The sequence below is a fragment of the Hemitrygon akajei genome, chromosome 11 (genome assembly GCF_048418815.1).
Source record: "Hemitrygon akajei chromosome 11, sHemAka1.3, whole genome shotgun sequence".
In the NCBI taxonomy this organism is placed as follows: domain Eukaryota; kingdom Metazoa; phylum Chordata; class Chondrichthyes; order Myliobatiformes; family Dasyatidae; genus Hemitrygon; species Hemitrygon akajei.
This window is the reverse complement of record NC_133134.1, coordinates 148,246,181-148,265,852: the sequence shown is the minus strand read 5'-3', so window position 1 is coordinate 148,265,852 and position 19,672 is coordinate 148,246,181. Positions and strand designations below refer to the sequence as shown.

At 39.6% G+C, this 19,672-nt stretch overlaps 1 protein-coding gene across 5 annotated transcripts in view; it reads right to left on the bottom strand.

Moving 5' to 3' along the window:
• Positions 1 to 19,672, bottom strand: part of nol4lb (nucleolar protein 4-like b) — a 340,315-nt gene that overhangs the window by 88,195 nt on the left and 232,448 nt on the right. For all 5 annotated transcript variants that reach the window (XM_073061905.1, XM_073061907.1, XM_073061906.1 and 2 more), the window contains one exon: positions 9,213 to 9,395. In XM_073061905.1, coding sequence (XP_072918006.1) covers positions 9,213 to 9,395 — 183 coding nt within the window. The remainder of the gene's footprint in view (positions 1 to 9,212; positions 9,396 to 19,672) is intronic.

The window sequence follows — 19,672 nt, the reverse complement described above, 5'->3', positions numbered from 1 at the left end:
ATAGAGAGGAAGTGGAGTGGCTGGTGAATTAATGTGAGGACAACCACCAAGCCTGTATCTGGAGAAGGCAAAGGAAATCATTGTGGACTTCAGGAAGGTGCAGATGAACTTTCCTTCTCTTCCATAGAGAGAGTTAAATGCACGAAGTTCCTGGGAGTTCACGTCACAGCTGACTTCACCTGGTCCCTTAATATCAACTCCCTGAACAAGAAGGCACAGTAGTGCCTACACTTCCAAAGAACATTGAGGCAAGCAAGGCTCCCACCGCACACCCCCACCCTACATCTTAACTGCGTTTTACAGAGTCAGAATCAGGTTTATTATCACCAGTATGTGACGTGAAATTTGTTAACTTAGCAGCAGCAGTTCAATGCAATACATAATCTAGCAGAGAGAAATAACATTTAAAAAATAATAATAATAATAAATAAACAAGTAAATCAATTGAGGCACCACTGAGAGCATCCTGACCAGTTGTACCTCTATCTGTTTCGGGAGCAGTCGCGCATCGGACCGGAAGTCCCTACAAAGAACTGTGAGAGCAGCTAAGAGGATCACAGGAGTCTCCCTACCATCTATCAGGGACACTTATCAGGAGAGCTGCATATGCAGGGCCCTTAGTATTATTATGGATCCCACCCATCCGTCCAGCATCTTCTTTGACTTCTACCGTCAGGCAGGAGACTATAGTGCATAACAACAAGAATGGTCAGGATGAGAAACAGTTTCTTCCCCCAGGCCATTAGGCTCCAGAACTCCCTGCCACATCATATTCAAAGTGTCATTGGTTAGTCTGTTCTGGACCTTACAGCTTGTTACTTATGTCTGATTCATCTAGATCATATATGTCAAACTCAAGGCCCGCGGGCCAAATCCGGCCCGCGGTGGAATTATCTTTGGCCCGCGAGATAATATCTAATTACTATTAAAGCTGGCCCCAGTAATCGAAGCACCTATAGTGTATGATATGGCTAATGCTGAGTTTATTCAGGTACCAGGTTTTCAGGGTTTATAGTGTTTATTCGGCAGTCTTGCTCGGCAGTCTTCTTCATAAGAAACGGAATTTGTAAAGTGAAACACTTTGTAGTTATAGCAGAGACTGAGACACATGAGAGCAGGCTGAAAAAACAGAGGCAACGAAAGCTGCGTTCGCACGCGTCCGACTGATCCGGCCCGCATGAAGCTGCATTTCGCTCAATCCGGCCCGTGACCTAAAATGAGTTTGACACCCCTGAAGATGTTATCCTTATCTTCATAAGTTATCATGCATTTTATGTGTTATGTGTGTTACTGTGCTTTACACCCTGGTTTGGAGAAACGTCTCATTTCTATGTACACTATGGTTATATACATGTATATAGTTAAATGACAATAAACTTGACTAAGAAGCCTCCTTGCCAAGTCTAATCAGCTTAATTGCCAAAATGCCATGTCATTATGCAGTCATCGTCACATATTCCTGTGAGGTAGAATCTTTAAAATGTGTACTTCAGTGTATGGAAACAGAAGAGACTGCAGATATTGAAATCTGGAGCAACACATAAAAGGCTAGATTCTGCTGAGCCGCTAAGGCACTTTCAGTGTTGCTTCAGAGTAATGGCATTTGTCATAAAGGTATTATTGCCCCCAATCAGGTGTTGCCTCAGGCTAGAATATTCCACATCACTTCTCTTTAGTTCTTCTTGTGGCATTTGTCAAATCATGCCGCACCTTTTTGGTCTGAAGAAGTCGAACAAATTTTAAAAGCTGCAATTACTGGAAATTTGAAATAAAACTGAAAATGCTGGAAACACTCAGCAGGTGAGGCAGCATCTATGGAAAGAGAAAGAGAGTAAATGCTCCAGGTCGAATCCCTTCTTCATATAATATAAATCAGCTGAGGCAAGAAATATGATTGTTAGTAACAATGATATTTTGCACCTATCAGACAATGCTTACATCAACACATTTGCCTTGATAACCTCTCCAGATTATATCAGGATTAAAAAGCAGCAGTAAATAACTGGATTACTTTTTAAGGAGTTTTTAAAATTTTATTTATTTTTGATTTGTTTTGTCTTTATTTTTTGAGGAAATTTGGTATGTCACCAAGACCATAAAATATAGGAGCAGAATTAGGCCATTTGGCCCATCAAGTCTGCTCTACCATTTCAGCATGAATGATCCAGTTTTCCTCTCAGCCCCAATCTCCTGCCACCCTCCCCCTCCCCCCCCCCCCCCCCACAATATCCCTTCATGCCCTGACCTGTCAGGAATCTATCAATCTCTGCCTTAAGTAAACAGAAAGACTTGACCTCCGCAGCTGCTTGTGGCAACAAATTCCAGAGATTCACCACTCTCTGGATAAAGACATTCCTCCTCATCTCCATTCTAAAAGCATACCCCTCTATTTTGAGGCTGTGTCCTCTGGACTTAGACTCTCCCACCATAATTCACACTGACACAACTGTACTTCTAAGCTACATTGACTGTTTTGATGTCTATCTTACCGTACATACTATTTATTATAAATTACTATAATTTGCACATTGCGCATTCAGACGGAGACGTAACATAAAGACTTTTACTCTTCATGTATGTGATTGATGCAAGAAATAAAGTCAATTTAATTCAACTTATAGGTAACATCCTTTCTACAGCCACTCTATCAAGGCCTTTCACCATTCGATAGATTTCTCAGTCCTCATTCTTCTAAATTCCAATGTAAACAGGCCCAGAGCTGTCAAACGCTCTTCATATGACAAGCCATTAAATCCTGGAATCATTTTCGTGAAACTCCTTTGAATCCTCTCCAGTATCAGCACATCCTTTCTAAGATAAGGGGCCCAAAATTGCACACAATACTCCAAGTGAGGCTTCACCAGTGTTTTATAAAGCCTCAGCATTACATCCTTGCTTTTATATTCTAGTACTCTTGAAATGAATACCAACATTGCATTTACCTTCCTTACCACAGACTCAACCTGCAAATTAACCTTTAGAGAGTCCTGCACAAGGATTCCCAAATCCCTTTGCACCTCAGATTTTTGTATTTTCTCTCCATTTAGAAAATAATCAAGCCTTTCATTTCTTCTACCAAAATGCATGGGCATACTCTTCCTGAAACAAGAGAAAATCTGCAGATGCTGGAAATCTGACCATCACACACAAAATGCTGGAGGAACTCAGCAGGCCAGGCAGCATCTATGGAAATTAATAAACAGTTAACATTTTGGTCCAAGACCCTTCATCAGGACTGGAAAAAAAGATTAGAAGTCAAAGTAAGAAGGTGGAGGGAGGAGAGGAAGAGATACAAGGTAGTAGGTGATAGGTGAAACTGGGAGAGGGGGAGGGGATAAGTAAAGAGCTGAGAAGTCAATTGATGAAAGTGACAAAGGGCTGGAGAAGGGAGAATCTGATAGGAGAGGACAGAAGGCCTTGTTAACTGACATGTTGAAATGGGAATGGGAAGTAGAATTGAAATGGGTGGGAACTGTGAGATCCCACTTTCTCTGGTGGATGGATTATAGGTGCTCGATGAAGCGGTGTCCCAATCTACTTCAGGTCTCACCGATATACAGCAGGCCACACTGGGAGCACTGCATACAGTGGATGAACCCAGCAGACATCTTTTTTTCCCAGTTGTGCCAAAGGGTTTTGGCCTGACCCATCGACTGTCCTTTTTTGTGTGTGTTGCATACACTTCCTGACACTGTATTCCATCTTCCACTTCTTTGCCCATTCTCCTAATCTGTCTAAGTCCTGTTGTAGCCTCCCTATTTCCTCAAACTACCTGCCCCTCCACCTATCTTCATAATGTTTGCAAACTTTGCAACAAAGCCATTAGTTTCATCAACCAAATCATTGACATGTAATGCAAAAAGAATTGGTTCCAACACAGACCCCTGTAGAACACCGGCAGTCAATCAGAAAAAGGTCTCTTTATTCCCACTCTTTACCTCCTGTCAATCAGCCATTGCTTTATCAATGCTAGAATATTTCCTGTAATATCATGGGCTCGTAGCTTGTTAAGGAGCCCCACGTGTGGAAACTTGTCAAAAGCATTCTCAAAATCCAAATACACAACATCAATCGATTCTCCATCAGATTTGTCAGGCAAGATTGGCCTTGAGGAAACCATGCTAACTACAGCCTCTTTTATCATGTGCCTCCAAGTACCTGAAACTACATCCTTAACAATCAACTCCAATATCTTCCCAACAACTGAGGTCAGCTGAATGGTCTATAATTTCCTTTCTTCAGCCTCTCTCCCTTCTTGAAGAGTGAAGTGACATTTGCAATTTTCCAGTCTTCCAGAACTATTCCAAAATCTAGTGATTTATGAAAGATCATCACTAATGCCTCAACAATCTCTTCAGCCACCTCTTTCAGAACCCTGGTCCAGGTGACTTATCTCCCTTCAGACCTTTTAGTTTCCCAAGAACCTTCTCTCTAGTAATGATAATTTCACACACTTCATGACCCCTGACTCCTGGAACTTCCACCATACTGCTAGTGTCTTCCACAATGAAGACTGATGCAAAATACTTAATCAGTTTGTCCATGATTTCCTTGTCCCCCATTACTACCTCTCCAGCATCATTTTCCAGTAGATCAATATCCACTCTCGCCTCTCTTTTACGTTTTATGTATCTGAAGAAATTTTTGGCATACTCTTTAATATTATTGACCAGGATACTTTTGTATTCTATCTTTACCTTCTTAATGACTTTTTAGGTGTCTTCTGTTGGTTTTTAATAGCTTTCCAATCCTCTAACTGCCCAATAATTTTTGGTCTATTATATGCCTCCTCTTTGGCTTTTATGTTGGCTTTGGCTTCTCTTGTTAACATGGTGATGTAATCTTGCCTTTAGAATACTTCTGCCTCTTTAGGATGTTTATAACTTGCACCTTCTGAATTGCTTCCCAAAATTCCAGCCATTGCTGCTCTGTTGTCATCACTGCCAGTGTTCTTTTCCGATCAATTCTAGCCAACTCTTCGCTCATGCCCCTAATTCCCTTTACTCCACTGTAATACTGATACAACTGACTTTAGCTTTTCTTTCTCAAATTTCAGGGTGAGTTCTATTATATTATGATGACTTGCCCACAAGGGTTCTTTTACCTTAAGCTCTCTAAACAATTCCAGTTCCAATTCCGATCCAGCATAGCTGATCCCTAGTGGGTTCAACCATGAGCTGCTCTAAAAATCATCTTGTAGGCATTCTAGAAATTCCCCTTTGGAATCCCGCAGCAACCTAATTTTCCCAATCTACCCGCACATTGAAATTCTGCATGACTATTGTAACATTACCCTTTTGGCATGGACTTTCTATCTCATTGCAACTTGTAGACCACATCCTTACTACTGTTTGGGGGTCTGTATGTAACTCCCATCAGGGTCTTTTTTATCCTTGCAGTTCCTTAGCTCTATCTACAATGATTCAACACCTTCTGACCCTATGCCACCTTCCTAATGATTTAATTTAATTTTTTTTTCTCAACAGAGCCACATCACCCTCTCTGCCTTCCTACCTGTACTTTCGATACAATTGATATCCTTGGATATTAAGCTCCCAGCTATAATCCTCTTTCAGCCATGATCCAGTGATAACTACAACATCATACTTGCCAATCACTAACTGTGCCGGAAATTCATGAACTTATTCTGTATATGTCCTGTTGACTGAAATTTTGCCCTATCATCAGGCTCTCCTTGCTAGGAGTCTCACTACACATTGCCTCTGTTTGTAATGGTTTGGACAAAGACTATTTTGAGGGCATATTTATATGTGATCACAACATTGGACATTGTATTTTGAAAAAGGAAATTGATGCCAGAAATTTAGATAAACATTGGTAGAAATATTCAGTTACTGTGGCAGCATCTGTGGAGAGGGAGATCAGTGATCTTACATCGAACTTGGGAAAATTAGAAATCAAGAACGTTTTAGATTGGGAAGCAAGGGTGTAGAGGACAAAAGGTATGTTCATGATAAGGTGCAGACCTAGATGGACTGAGTGATACATTGAATGGTGGTGCCAGCTGTGACAGGATGTTAACATTTATTTAAGGAAAATAGGAACAGAGGGAGAGGGAAAAATAATGCTCTGACAATGAGATTTCAAATATTATAGCTGCAGGAATAAGAGAAAATACTGAAAACACTTAACAGGTCTGGCACAATCCAAATGAAATTCAATTCTTTACATTTTCAATATTTGCCCTTCAATATTTGTTTTGGATAAATATTGGGATGATCCACACATGCTCTTGACTTCTACCTCCAACAACACTCTGTTTCATAGCTGAAACCCACTAGTTTCTTTTCATCCTAGTGCTTCTTATTTCTTCCAGGCATCAAAATCACAAACTTCAACAATTCTGAATTCTAATATTTCTTCAGATCTCTCTCCCAATTCACATTCCTCGGATCTTGCCTTTCACATCAGTCTTACCCCTCACTGTGTTTTGATTATTCTGAATCTTCCTTCATTGATCCTGAACAATCAGATAGATAGATAGATAGATAGATAGATAGATAGATACTTTATTCATCCCCATGGGGAAATTCAACTTTTTTTCCAATGTCCCATACACTTGTTGTAGCAAAACTAATTACATACAATACTTAACTCAGTAAAAAATATGATATGCATCTAAATCACTATCTCAAAAAGCATTAATAATAGCTTTTAAAAAGTTCTTAAGTCCTGGCGGTAGAATTGTAAAGCCTAATGGCATTGGGGAGTATTGACCTCTTCATCCTGTCTGAGGAGCATTGTATCGATAGTAACCTGTCGCTGAAACTGCTTCTCTGTCTCTGGATGGTGCTATGTAGAGGATGTTCAGAGTTATCCATAATTGACCGTAGCCTACTCAGCGCCCTTCGCTCAGCTACCGATGTTAAACTCTCCAGTACTTTGCCCACGACAGAGCCCGCCTTCCTTACCAGCTTATTAAGACGTGAGGCGTCCCTCTTCTTAATGCTTCCTCCCCAACACGCCACCACAAAGAAGAGGGCGCTCTCCACAACTGACCTATAGAACATCTTCAGCATCTCACTACAGACATTGAATGACGCCAACCTTCTTAGGAAGTACAGTCGACTCTGTGCCTTCCTGCACAAGGCATCTGTGTTGGCAGTCCAGTCTAGCTTCTCGTCTAACTGTACTCCCAGATACTTGTAGGTCTTAACCTGCTCCACACATTCTCCATTAATGATCACTGGCTCCATATGAGGCCTAGATCAGTCCTCAAAGGAGAACTTTGATTCATCTCCCTATAGGCCTACATCAATCAATTGAACCCCTACAGTTTTTCTGCCGCTTTCTTTAAACATCCACACCTTTGGCCAATTTACCACTGTTTTTCCCACCTTCAGTATCTCTGATCCACCTGGATCCCTCTTTTTGGCATTTAACCTTTTGATTATTGACTGTCTCCAAGGTCCTGACACTGCCTGAAAGGAATCTTACGTTTACTCCATAACCGCTTGGGTTTCCAATGGGTGATCTGGTTTTCTCCCACAGTCCAAAGACGTACTGACTGATAGGTTAATTGGTCATTGTAAAGTGCCCCATGATTAGGCTAGGATTAAACTGGGGATTTGCTGGGTGGCGCAGCTCAAAGGGCTAGAAGGGCCAAAGGCCTACTCCGCACTGTATGTCAATAATAATGATAAAGTAAGGGAGAATCAATTGCAGTACCTATAGGCTAAGCTGAAAGAAGTACGAGTATATGGGTCACTGGAATCTGGGAACTTCATATCACTACCTTTGCACCAAATTTCTCTACTGACCATATTCAGTTTATATTACATTCTGACACACAGTGTTTAATTTAAGATTTCCTGGAGAATTATTGAAATAGGTGATGGAATGATCCCCAATCTGACTTAGGCCTCCTCAACTACGGTTACAAGCCAACAAGCCAATTAAAAGAACTGCAACTGAATTCCAATCAATGACAATTACAATCACATGAAAACCATGGACTTTGTTAGATTGGAACTGAACTTCTTGAACTCTAAATACAAGCCAAGAGGTGTTGGTATAAAGCCAGGATTGGTTTCAGCTCAACTAAAGCAGGCTCAGTTTATCTTAGCTTAGCCAACATAAATCACAGTTGTGGTTCAGTCCGTATAAACTAAATTTGGGTGGCCTGAGCTAAGGACTGGAGACTGGTTGTGATGCAGATAAATTAAGCTCTGTTTAAGGGCAGTACACTCACAGAGAGGCTAGTAGTTGTGCACAGTAGTCAAACTGGATGTAGGTACACAAAGCCAAAGCAAAGTCTACCTCTAAACCAGTTAGAATAAACAGAAAACAAATATCTCCTGAAGAAAATCATTCAAAAATATAAATATTTATTCCATTTGCTGAAATTTATCAGGAATACTATCAATACATTTGTTTGCATTATATCTAATCAGTCAGACTGCTAAAATAATATCAAATAAAGTAGAAAATATTTGATACATACTGTAACAAGGATAGATCATCATCTTTCGTGTCGATTTTTTGTCAAACTGTTTCAGTTTTAAGAATGGGTCTATATTCTGCCTTGTTGCTTGCTATATATTTCCAACATATTACATTTTATTTAAGATTCTTCAACATTTACAATTACTTATTATTTGTTGGAGTACTTCTGATTGAATCCACAAGACTAGCAAGGTCTCTATGATGTGTATCATCACTTCAACTAATTTTTTAAGCCAGAAATATTTGCTGAGATCAGTCACAACTATAAAACATAGAACACAGAACAGTTCAGCACAGGAACAGGTCATTCAGCCCATAGTGATGTGCTGAACCAGCCAATGAGCAAAAAAATTGAAAATCAAAAACAAAAATTAGAAACAAAAATTTAGCAGTAATTTATCAATGGCAAATGACACAAACTATCAATGACAAAAACACAAAGTACTTAAACATAAGGTAATAATCAAGTCTGGAGAGCTACTCCAGCATTAGCTTAAGCCTCATCTTCCCATGTGTCAAGGAAGGAGTTTCTTTTACCTTCAAATGTTACTTGATTGTTTTTTTTCTAGTGTATATCCAAGAACCAAATAACTTAGTCCTTTATTTTTTTCTATGAGCTATAATGCACAAGCCGGTTATTGATAATGATATATTACAAAAGAATGCTGCTGTGCTGGAGTCCAATGATCAGACTATTGATAGCAGTGCCCTGAAACTCTATTCAAGAACCAATACTTTAATCTTACATTAAAGGCCTTCAGTCGCTCAGGATCCATTCCCTCCGAGTCATTAATCTTCTCACTGTCTTCATGGTCATCATGATCGTCATCATCATCGTCCCCGCCTCTGTTAATCGAGAGGTCCTCAGGACAACTTCCTGAGAGCTCATTTCTTCCAGAGTCATAACTTCCTGAGCTGTAGGGTGGAGACTGGAACAAAAATACAAATCATTAGATTTGTCTTAAATAGCCAAAGGTTATCCATTGGTCTCAATAGAAAGCTACTTAAAAGTCTGATCTCCCTCCATAAATTCGATAAATTGACCATGCACAAGAAAATCTGCAGATGCTGGAATTCCAAGCAACACACAAAATGCTGGAGGAACTCAGGAGGCCCGGCAACATCTATGGAAAAGAGTTGATGTTTTGGTCCAATACCCTTCAGCCCTAAATGTCGACTGTTTAATCGTCTCCAGTGAAGTTGCCTAGCCTGCTGAGTTCCTCCAGCATTTTGTTGTATTGCATAAATAGATTGTGATTCCATTCGGCATATACTAATTTTCATTTAAACAATTGGATTTGTTACTGACATATGCAAGGGAAGTTTGACTAAGATTCAATGCAAGTGTATTGTCCAATAATTCATCACTTACTTGGACAATAATGTTAGAACCATTGAAAAGAAAAGCATTGGTTCACCCAAAGGCTCAGCTAATTAGAATGGAGATTCAACCATCTCCTAGTTCTTTCAGCATTAAGTTTCACCCATCCACCTATTCCATCAGCCTCTCTTGATGAAGTTGCTCACTATCCTCCTCACAGTTCACCATGTCTCCAATTTAGTATACATTGAGAGAAACAGTCATCCTCGTATCAACCCACCCAAGTCTTCAATCTTGATGACAAGCCTGTTATACAAGTCCATATATATAAAATGTCAACTACGTTTCTCTCATCAACCCTTTCTACTTATTTCATCAAGAACTCTATTAAATTAATTGGACATAATCTTTTTTAACAAAGCCATGATGATCTTCTTTAATCAATCCACACTTCACAGAGACTACTGATTCTGTTCCTAATTACTGCTTCTAGCATCCAATGAAACAGTTAAGAAAATCATGAATTCAGGAATACTCCCCACATGTAACTTACTATTTTCTGATAATCTTATTAACATTTCAAGATTGATCTTTCATAAATTCCAAAATCAAGGTTACTTTTACAAGAAGACAACTCTTTTGGTTTTTGTTTCTTTTCAAAATGCTCTGAAGAATTGGATCTTTCAGTTAGCCTACACCGGCTGATTAATCTGTATAAGCAAGATCAGTCAAGCAATAGAAGAAAAGGCCTGTTTCAGGGTCAATAAATGCTTGTGAGATAGAACTAGTTCAGAATACAAAAGTTTATAACTTAGCAATTAGCAACAAGATACTTATGACAAACTTAAGTACTATTATTCAAGTGTGTGAAATTCCAAAAATTATTAAATGTGACAGATTATAAAGATGAACTGTGATTGCCCCAGTCTGCAGCCTGTAGTTTCCCTTTTAAGGATGTTCTTTTGAACTGACTAAACAATCTGAAGTTTTTGCGATCTCCTGGGGGATTTGGTGCATTAGACTCTTGAGAGTGCAAGTGCAGCAGGGGCGGCCATCACTGGGGGTGGACAGCTCGTCGAGGATTGATGGTGGAAGACAAACCTGCGATTGGCACCATTATTCTGTGCTGACTAAACCGCTGAACAAGATTAAATTTGTTCAGGACAATAGTGGAAAATGAACAGGTGTTAAGCACATTTTTTTCTACTTTTGTTTACTTTTTTTTAACTATTTGTGCGATTTGATCAAGATGTCAAGGCCGAGGGCAAATGCACTAGTGATAAAGTCACTTCTCTGCGAGGTTTACCCACTTCAGTGGTGAACTGACTCTGCAGCTGTGGTCTGCAACCATAGGCACTTCACTCAGCACTGAAAGCTGCTCCATGGCTGTAGGCTCACTTTTGGGGACTCTGTGGTTAATGTTCAGCATGTTACTTGTTTACTTTTTTATTCATTTGCAAAATTTGTTCTTTTTTCCACACAACTGGGCGTTTGATGGTTTTTGTTATGTGGGTTATTTTTTAAATGGGTTCTATTGTGGTTCTCTTTTGTGGCTGCCTGCAAGAAGAGGAATCTCAAGGCTGTATACTGCATACATACTTTGATAATAATAAATGTACTTAGGAGTTACTTTTCATTGTTCATGTCTCCTTTTATGATCCTGTGATTTCAGTCTCTGAGACCGACATGCAAGCAGCCTTCTAGAGGATGAACCCACAAAAAGCAGACAGGCCAGGTACTAAAGACCTGTGCTGATCAACTGTCTAACATGTTCACTGAAATCTTACACTTTGTCAGTCTGAGGTACCCAACTTCTTCAAGCAGACTTCACTTACACCAGTGCCTACAAAGAACATGGTAACCTGCCTCAGTACCACTTACACCCACAGTGATGAAGTGTTTTGAGAGGCTGGTAATGAAACATATTGACTCCTGCCTGATAAGCGACTTGTTTCTGCTCCAATTTGCCTATCGGAGCAATAGGTCCATAGCAGACACCATCTCATTGGCTCTTCACTCAATCTTGGAATGTCTGGACAGCAAAGATGCTTACATCAGGATGCTCCTCATCGACTACAGCTCTGTGTTGAATACCATCCAACCCTCTAAATTAATCAATAAGCCTTGATCTCAATACCTCTGTGCAATTGGATCCTGGATTTCTGCACTTGCTGACCCCAGCCAGCTTGGATTGGCAACATCTCCTCCACAATCTCCATCAGCAGAGATCAGCACAAAGCTGTGTGCTTAGCCCTTTGCTCTCTCACTTTATATTTATAGCTGTGTGGCTAGGCACAGCTTGAATGCCATGTTCAAGTTTGCTGATGACACCACTGAGGTGATGAGGGAGATTGAAAATCTGGCTGAATGGTGCCACAACAACAACCTGTTTCTCAATAGCAGCAAGACCAAGAGCTGATTAATGACTTCCAGAGGAATCCAGAAGTCTTCATCAGAGAGTCAGAGGGGAGAGGGTCAGCAACTTTAAATTCCTTGGTATTACCACTTCAGAGGACCAGTCCTGGGCCCACCACGTAAGTGCAATTATGAAGAAAGCACGGCAACACCTCTACTTCCTTTGGAATTTGTGAAGATTCGGCATGACATCTAAAACTTTGACAAATTTCTCTAGATGTGTGATGGAGGGTGTAATGACTGGCTGCATTACAGCCCAGTATGGAAACACTGATGCTCTTGAATGGAAAATACTACTAAAAGTAATGGGTATCATCCACTCCATCACGGGCAAAGCTGTCTCCACCATTGAACATATCTACATGACAGTCACAGAAAAGCAGCAACCATCATCAGGTACCTCCACCACCCAGGTCATGCTCTCTTCTCACTGCTACCATCAGGAAGAAGATACAGCAGCCTCAGGACACACAGATCCATGTTCGGGCACAATTATTACACCTCAAACAACAGGTTCTTGAACCAACTTCACTTGCTCTATCATGGAGATGTTCCCACAACCTATGGACTCACTTTTAAAGACCTTTCATCTCATGTTCCTGATATTTATTGCATGCTTATTTATTATTCTTAATTCCTTTTTTGGTATTTGCAGAGTTTGTTCTCTTTTGCACACTGGTTAAATGCCCAAGCTGGTGCAGTCTTTCATTGATTCTATGGATTCTTTTGTGGATTTATTGAGTTTGCCCACAAGAAAATTAATCTCAGGGTTGTATATAGTGATATACATGTACTTTGTTAGTGAATTTACTTTGAAGTTTATACCCTTTGTAAACAAGCATGCTGTTAACAATGAAACAGCCATAAACTTAGGTGTGGTAAACTGGATTTGTTCCTAAGTTCAAGATCCTTTTTTTCACCGGCCTTTCAAAAGAGACTTTTTTCAAACACAGTTTCATATCATACCTTGTGCAGAATGATTGAGTGTTGCTCATGTCTCAGTAAACATTATTTCTGAGCATCACATAAACTGAATACTGATTGATCTAAATGTGTATAAAATATAAACTCATATGAATATAGTTTGCAACTACATGCATGAAAAACGTGGCTATTGATGATTCAAGTAATTAAAACATTGTTCTAATGAACACTTTTAATGTTGGTACACCCAAAAGTATGGCTTCTGAGACTTCACTCTTTAAATATATCATAGCCCAACAAAATAAACACAACCATGTTTGACATTAAAAAATGTTTAGTTGCTGAATATCCAATTGATCAAACATGAATTAAACATACTTTGGTAACTGGCAAAATATGGTCAGTTATATACAGTGAATTGCAACCTTTTTCAGCTGATGTTTTCCTTCTGCTTTTGGGTGAGTATGGTTAGCTGACAAGAACACTTATAACTTAAATTTAAGTTAAAAGTACTGTGTAAAATAATTAACCTTGAAATGATAGAAATTATTTTAATCAGATTGTCAGTAGAGCCCTACCCTTTTGTCTGGAGTTTGAACTATAAATTGATCTTGATATTGCCATCTCCTGCGTATAAGACTTTTTAAAAACTTTAAATAGTTAGAAAATATTTTGTTTTCTTTTCATATTATGTGACAACCTGGATGTAGGTAAAGCTTTCCTGTGCTCAGTATCCATCAATTTTACACTTGACATCATATTACACCATATTTACATTTGACAACAACTGCCAGTATACAAAATTTCTGGAGGAATAAAAATAAATGGCTTGCAAACAGATAATTTTTTAAAAATTGTTTTGTGGCAAAAATTGGGAAGTCATGTTGCATCTGTGCAAAACTCAGGTTAAGGCCATATTTGGAGTATTTTATGTAGTTCAGGTCTCCGCACAACAAGAAAGGTCTGGACACAGTGAAGCAAGTGCAGAACAGGTTCATCGGGATTTTGCTTGGATTGGAGTGCAGTAGTGACAAAGAAAGGTTGGATAAAATGGAATTGTTTTCACTGAGGAAGTTTTTAAAATTAGGAAAGGGATAGATAGGGTAGATAAACAGAGACTTTCCCCCCAGGGTGGAAATGTCAAATACTGGATACCGTTCATTTAAGGTGAGAAAACTTTGAAAAAGATCTGTGAGAAAAGATATTTTTAGACAGAGAAGGCTAGAATGCACAGCCAGGGAATTTAAAACAAGCAGATAATGATGTCAATGCATAAAAGGCATTTTCAAAATTCAAGATTGTTGTTTAATGTCATTTCCAGTACCCAAGTGTGAAGGATAATGAAATTACTGTTACTCTGTATCTGAAGCAGCACAAAACCACAATAAATAAAAATACATATCTTATATACATAGATTGATTGTACATCCATAAAGTGACACTAAGCACAGGAGTGTCTGTAGATAAAGTGACGGACAGGAAATGATATAGTAGTAGTAGGGGGGGTGGGGTAGGTTAGTGGGTGGAGGTGTTGATCAGCCTTACCACTTGGGGAAAGCAACAGATGTTGAGCCTGGCATGGATGCTACGTAGCCTCCTCCTTGATGGGAGAGGCACAAAGAGTCCATGAGCAGAGTAGGTGGGATCCTTCATGATGTTACTGGCCTTTTCCTGGCACCTTTCTATGTATATGATCTTGATGGTGGGTAGGTTGGTACGGATGATGCTTTAGGCAGTTTTGCCTGTTGTAGAGCTTTCCTGTTCACCACAGTGCAGGTTTCCTACCAAGCAGTGATGCAGCGCATTAGGATGCTCTCTACTGTGCATCTGCAGAAAGAACTGAGTATAGATGTGTGTAGTCCAGTTCTCTTCAGCCTCCCCAGAAAGCAGAGGCATTGGTGTTCATGATTGTGTATGAATGTGTTCTAGGACCATCAGAGATTGTGCGAGATGTGCACTCCCAGGAGTCTGAAACTGCTCGCACGAATAGACAGACATGAATAGACAGAATACAGAGTGATAGAGATCATGTCCAAGAATTGGTTTAGATTAGCATCATGGTCAACTCATAGTGGGACGAAAGGCTTTATGGTTCTACATTCAATGTTACACCGCAACATAAGTAACACTTTACAGCTTCAGCTGAACATTTCTATTTAATGAATTTTTAGTGCAACAATAGGACAGGGTTGGGACAGTGCTCAATGAGTCAAGAATGATCTGAAGAGGCTTGAGAACATCAGTGTCTGTAGGAGGAATGTTCTTTATGGAAGATGCTATGGAGATTATCCAGGGCTACAGCCAGACAGAAGGTTATCAGAGAGGTCCCTGAAAACTACATGAGTATAATCTATAAAGACCAATCTTTGGAGAAGTCTGTAATTCTAATGAGTCTATGCCTATTCTGCCTGTTCCTAGGGGGATGAAGGAAAAGCAAATGGCCTCTCAATCAATAAGAGTTGGAGTGATTTTTCCAGCCCAACAATGAGTAACGGACTGTGAGTTGTGGCAGGGATCAGAAACAGCAGCTCAGAACGATCTTGAAGTTAGGAAACAGAGAATGACAGGTAAAGTCCTGGCTGACATAAGAGGCAACATTTAAGGTCCAGGAAGTCCGACATCAGTGAGGACAAATAGTGTAACTTCAATGCTGAATCTTTGAGTAACAGTTTCAGGTGCAACATGGTTAATTAATCAGGTTACTCTATAGTTAAGTAATAACTGTCATTTTTCAGATTAATGCATTGAAAATTGTAGTGGAACAGAACATCATACAATGAATTATTGTCATAATGTGGGGAATTTATACTGAGGTGAAAAAGGTGCTTAAGCCAACATAAAACCCTCTGAAAAAGCAGGAATTGCATTAATAGGTGGAAGATTACTCTATTTTGGATTAATCTGTATTTTGACTGAACAATACTATTTATTTTAGAAGTTTAACAAGTGGAACTCCTAGGTTCATGTAATTCTCAGACCACCTCAAGATTCCATTTCTCTACAAATTTTGTTCATGATACATAACAATAGCATGTTCCAATATATTTCCACCTTTAAAAACTGAATGAACTGAACTGTAAAGATTTTAAGTTGTCCCTGGTCTTCAGATTACTTATCATGTAAATTTGATTCTCCTACTGTTTCTTTACTTCATCTATAAATAAACTGACCAAAAATGCTCTGACTTGTAATATACCGTTCACAAAAATGATTCCAGGATTGAATGGCTTGTCATATGAAGAGTGTTTGATTGCTTTGGCCCTGTATTCACTGGAATTCAGAAGAATGAGGAGTGACCTCATTGAAAACTATCAAATGGTGAAAGGCTTTGATAGACTGGATGTGGAGAGGATGTTTCCTTTGGTGGGAGAGTCTAAGTCCAGAAGATACAGCCTCAGAGTAGAGGGCTGTCCTTTTAGAATGGAGACGGGGAAGAATTTCTTTAGCTAGAAAGTGGAATTCTTTGCCACAGGCAGCTGTGGAGGCCAAGTCTTTAAGTATATTTGAGGCAGAGGTTGATAGATTCTTCTTTGGAGATTGAGGCTGAGAGGAAAACTTGATCAGCCATGATGAATTGGCAGAGCAGACTCAATGGGCCAAAGGGCCTTATTCTGCTCCTATATCTATGGTCTTATAGATCAACATTGTATACTGAGAATTTCGCATACTTTCCCTTTCATTGGAAGACATAGGTAAAATTGACCAGAAGTCAGTTTTTGGCCGTTCAACTCTATTTTTCCATTCATTTAGATTGTGGGTTTAGATTCTTGTACCTTATTTCTAAATTTTCATTTGCAGGGGGTGTCATCTTTCCATAGGAACTTCTTATTAAGATTTAAACATGACCAGCAGTTAAGAAACCACTACTAAAATTGTTCATACTGTAAGCAATCGACAAATTACTGGGAAGTAATGCACAAAAAGCATTCATTCAATAAATCCTCCTTCATTTACCTAAAGATATCCTGAGGTCCTACTTTACTATTCGTCTTTATCAGGAAACTTATTTCAGTTACTTATGTGAAGATATTTTTTGTTATCAGCCCTAAAATCACTAGTTTAAACCTACATCCCCTTGTACTTCTAATTTGCCCTTAATATATCATTAATCATGGTAACTCTACCATTTCACCACTTGCATTTTTTTTCCAGCTACAGAAGTTCATGTTTCTCCAGTCTTACTCCATTGTCTCAGATTACTGAAACTATACATGAACCTACGATTCTCCTCTGCATTGCTTTCAGGTTTTTTTTCTTGGCTGGTCAATGAATCCAAGGTTTTTCATCTATTTTACTTTTCTCCCAAGACCTTTCTTTGTATTTGTCTCTTTATTCCTAGTAGTCCCTGCTGACTTTATCTGAGTTGCATTCCCATTCATCTCTAAGTTGTTGAACTATCTCAGCAGTTCTTAATAATGTGTTTCTACCTATTAAGACTGCTCCTTTAAAATCACCTTTTATTTAATGTCACTCCTTAAATCTCCTTGCTGTTCAGTGCTGTTTTCCCTATATTTTAGAACTGTAAGACTTTCTGCTGATGCAGATTTTTCCTGACGGATTCTCCGTCCTTTCCATGAAATTTAATAGATTTTGGCAACTCTCCATCTCCTGTACATGTTTTAGTAACTTCTGAAAGTTAAGATTAATTCATTTTGAAAAGGCATTACTTAATGTATTTGCATAAATTTGCTTCTGTGCCAGTCAACATAGTTTATTACCTTGTTTCTTTTAAGTACAGTAGATTCTGGTTAGGATGGTGGGGTGAAGATATGTCTCTTTCAAAGTAGGTGTAAGGCACTTCTTCCCTCTGTTAGTCTTGGATGAGGTGTAGCACCTGCTTAGCCCCTGATCAGGGTCATGTGATGTCATGGGTGCTGGTGATGGATAATTGTAAGAGCAACTGGTGCATAACACACGTCCAGGTTACAATAACGTCAGGCAGACAATCTCTGAAGAATATTGATATTGGCTGGGGACCCATCTTGTAATGACACTGCCCAGATGAAGGCAATGGAAAACTACTTCAATGGAGAATCACTTTGCCAAGAACAATCACGGTTGTGGGACCATGATCGCCTCCGTTACACGACATGGCACATGGTGACGATGAGTTTCCAGTTAATTGGGGCACATCGGATCAGCAAATTTGCACGTTGACACCAAGATTGATGGTGTAGTGGACAGCACGGAAGACTATTAAAGCTTGCAGCAGGATCTGGACCAGCTGGAGAAATGGGATGAAAAATGACAGATTTAATGCAGACAAGTGTGTGATGTTGCACTATGAGAGAACCAACTAGAGTAGGTCTTACACAGTGAGTAGCAAGATACTGAGGAGTGTGGTAGAACTGAGAGATCCGGAAATACAGATCCATAATTTCTTGAAAGTGGCATCACAGGTAGATAGGGTTGTAGAAAAAACTTCATTCTCTGGAAAGTAGAAGATTGAGAGGAGATTTGATAGAGGTATACAAAATTATGAGGGATACAGGTAGGGTAAATGCAAGCAGGCTTTTTCCACTGAGGTTGGGTGGGACTACAAGCACAGATCATGGGTTCAAGGCAAAAGATGAAATGCTTAAGGGGAACATGAGGGGGAATTTCTTGACTCACAGGGTGCTGAGAGTACGGAATGAGCTGCCAGAGCAAGAAGTGGTTCTGGGTTGGATAGGTACATGGATGGGAGGATGGGAGGGGTATGGAAGGCTATGGTCTGGGTCCAGGTTGATGGGTCTAGGCAGATTAGTAGTCCAGCACAGACTAGATGGCTGAATGGCGTATTTCCGTGCTGTAGTCTATGACTTATCGGGACCAATACATTTTGGCCCAATTAAGTGACTGCCTCATTTGACAGCTTCATGGAAATAGTTAAAAAGGTATAAAATATTAGATGACTAACAATACTACTACAGTACTATAAAACTGTGTACTAATTGGAGGATCAGAGGTGGAGAGGGTCAGCAATTTCAAATTCCTTGGTGTTATTATTTTGGAGGATCTGTCTGGAGCCCCCCCCCCCCCCCCCATGTAAGTGCAATTATGAAGAAAGCACGAAAGCACAGCAGCACCTTTACTTCCTTAGAATTTTGCGAAGATTTAGCATGACATCTAAAACTTGGACAAAGTTCTATAGATGTATGGTGGAGAGTATATTGACTGGCCACATCAGTGTGGATATGGAAACACCAATGCCCTTGAACGGAAATTCCTACAAAAAGAAGTGGATACAGCCCAGTGCATCATGGGTAAAGCCCTTCCAACCTTTGAGCACATCTAGACGAAACACTGTCGCAGGAAAGCAGCATCCATCATCAAGGACTCTTGCCACCCAGAACTCATCGGGAAGAAGATGCAGGAGCCTCAGGACTCACACCAACAGGTTCAGGAACTGTTACTAACCCTCAACCATCAGAGTCTTAAAACCAAAGGGGATAATTTCACTTGCCCATCATTGAAATATTACCAGAACCTACGGATGTACTTTCAGGGACTGTTCTCAATATTTATTGCTTATTTATTTATTATTATTATCCCCTTTCTTTTTGT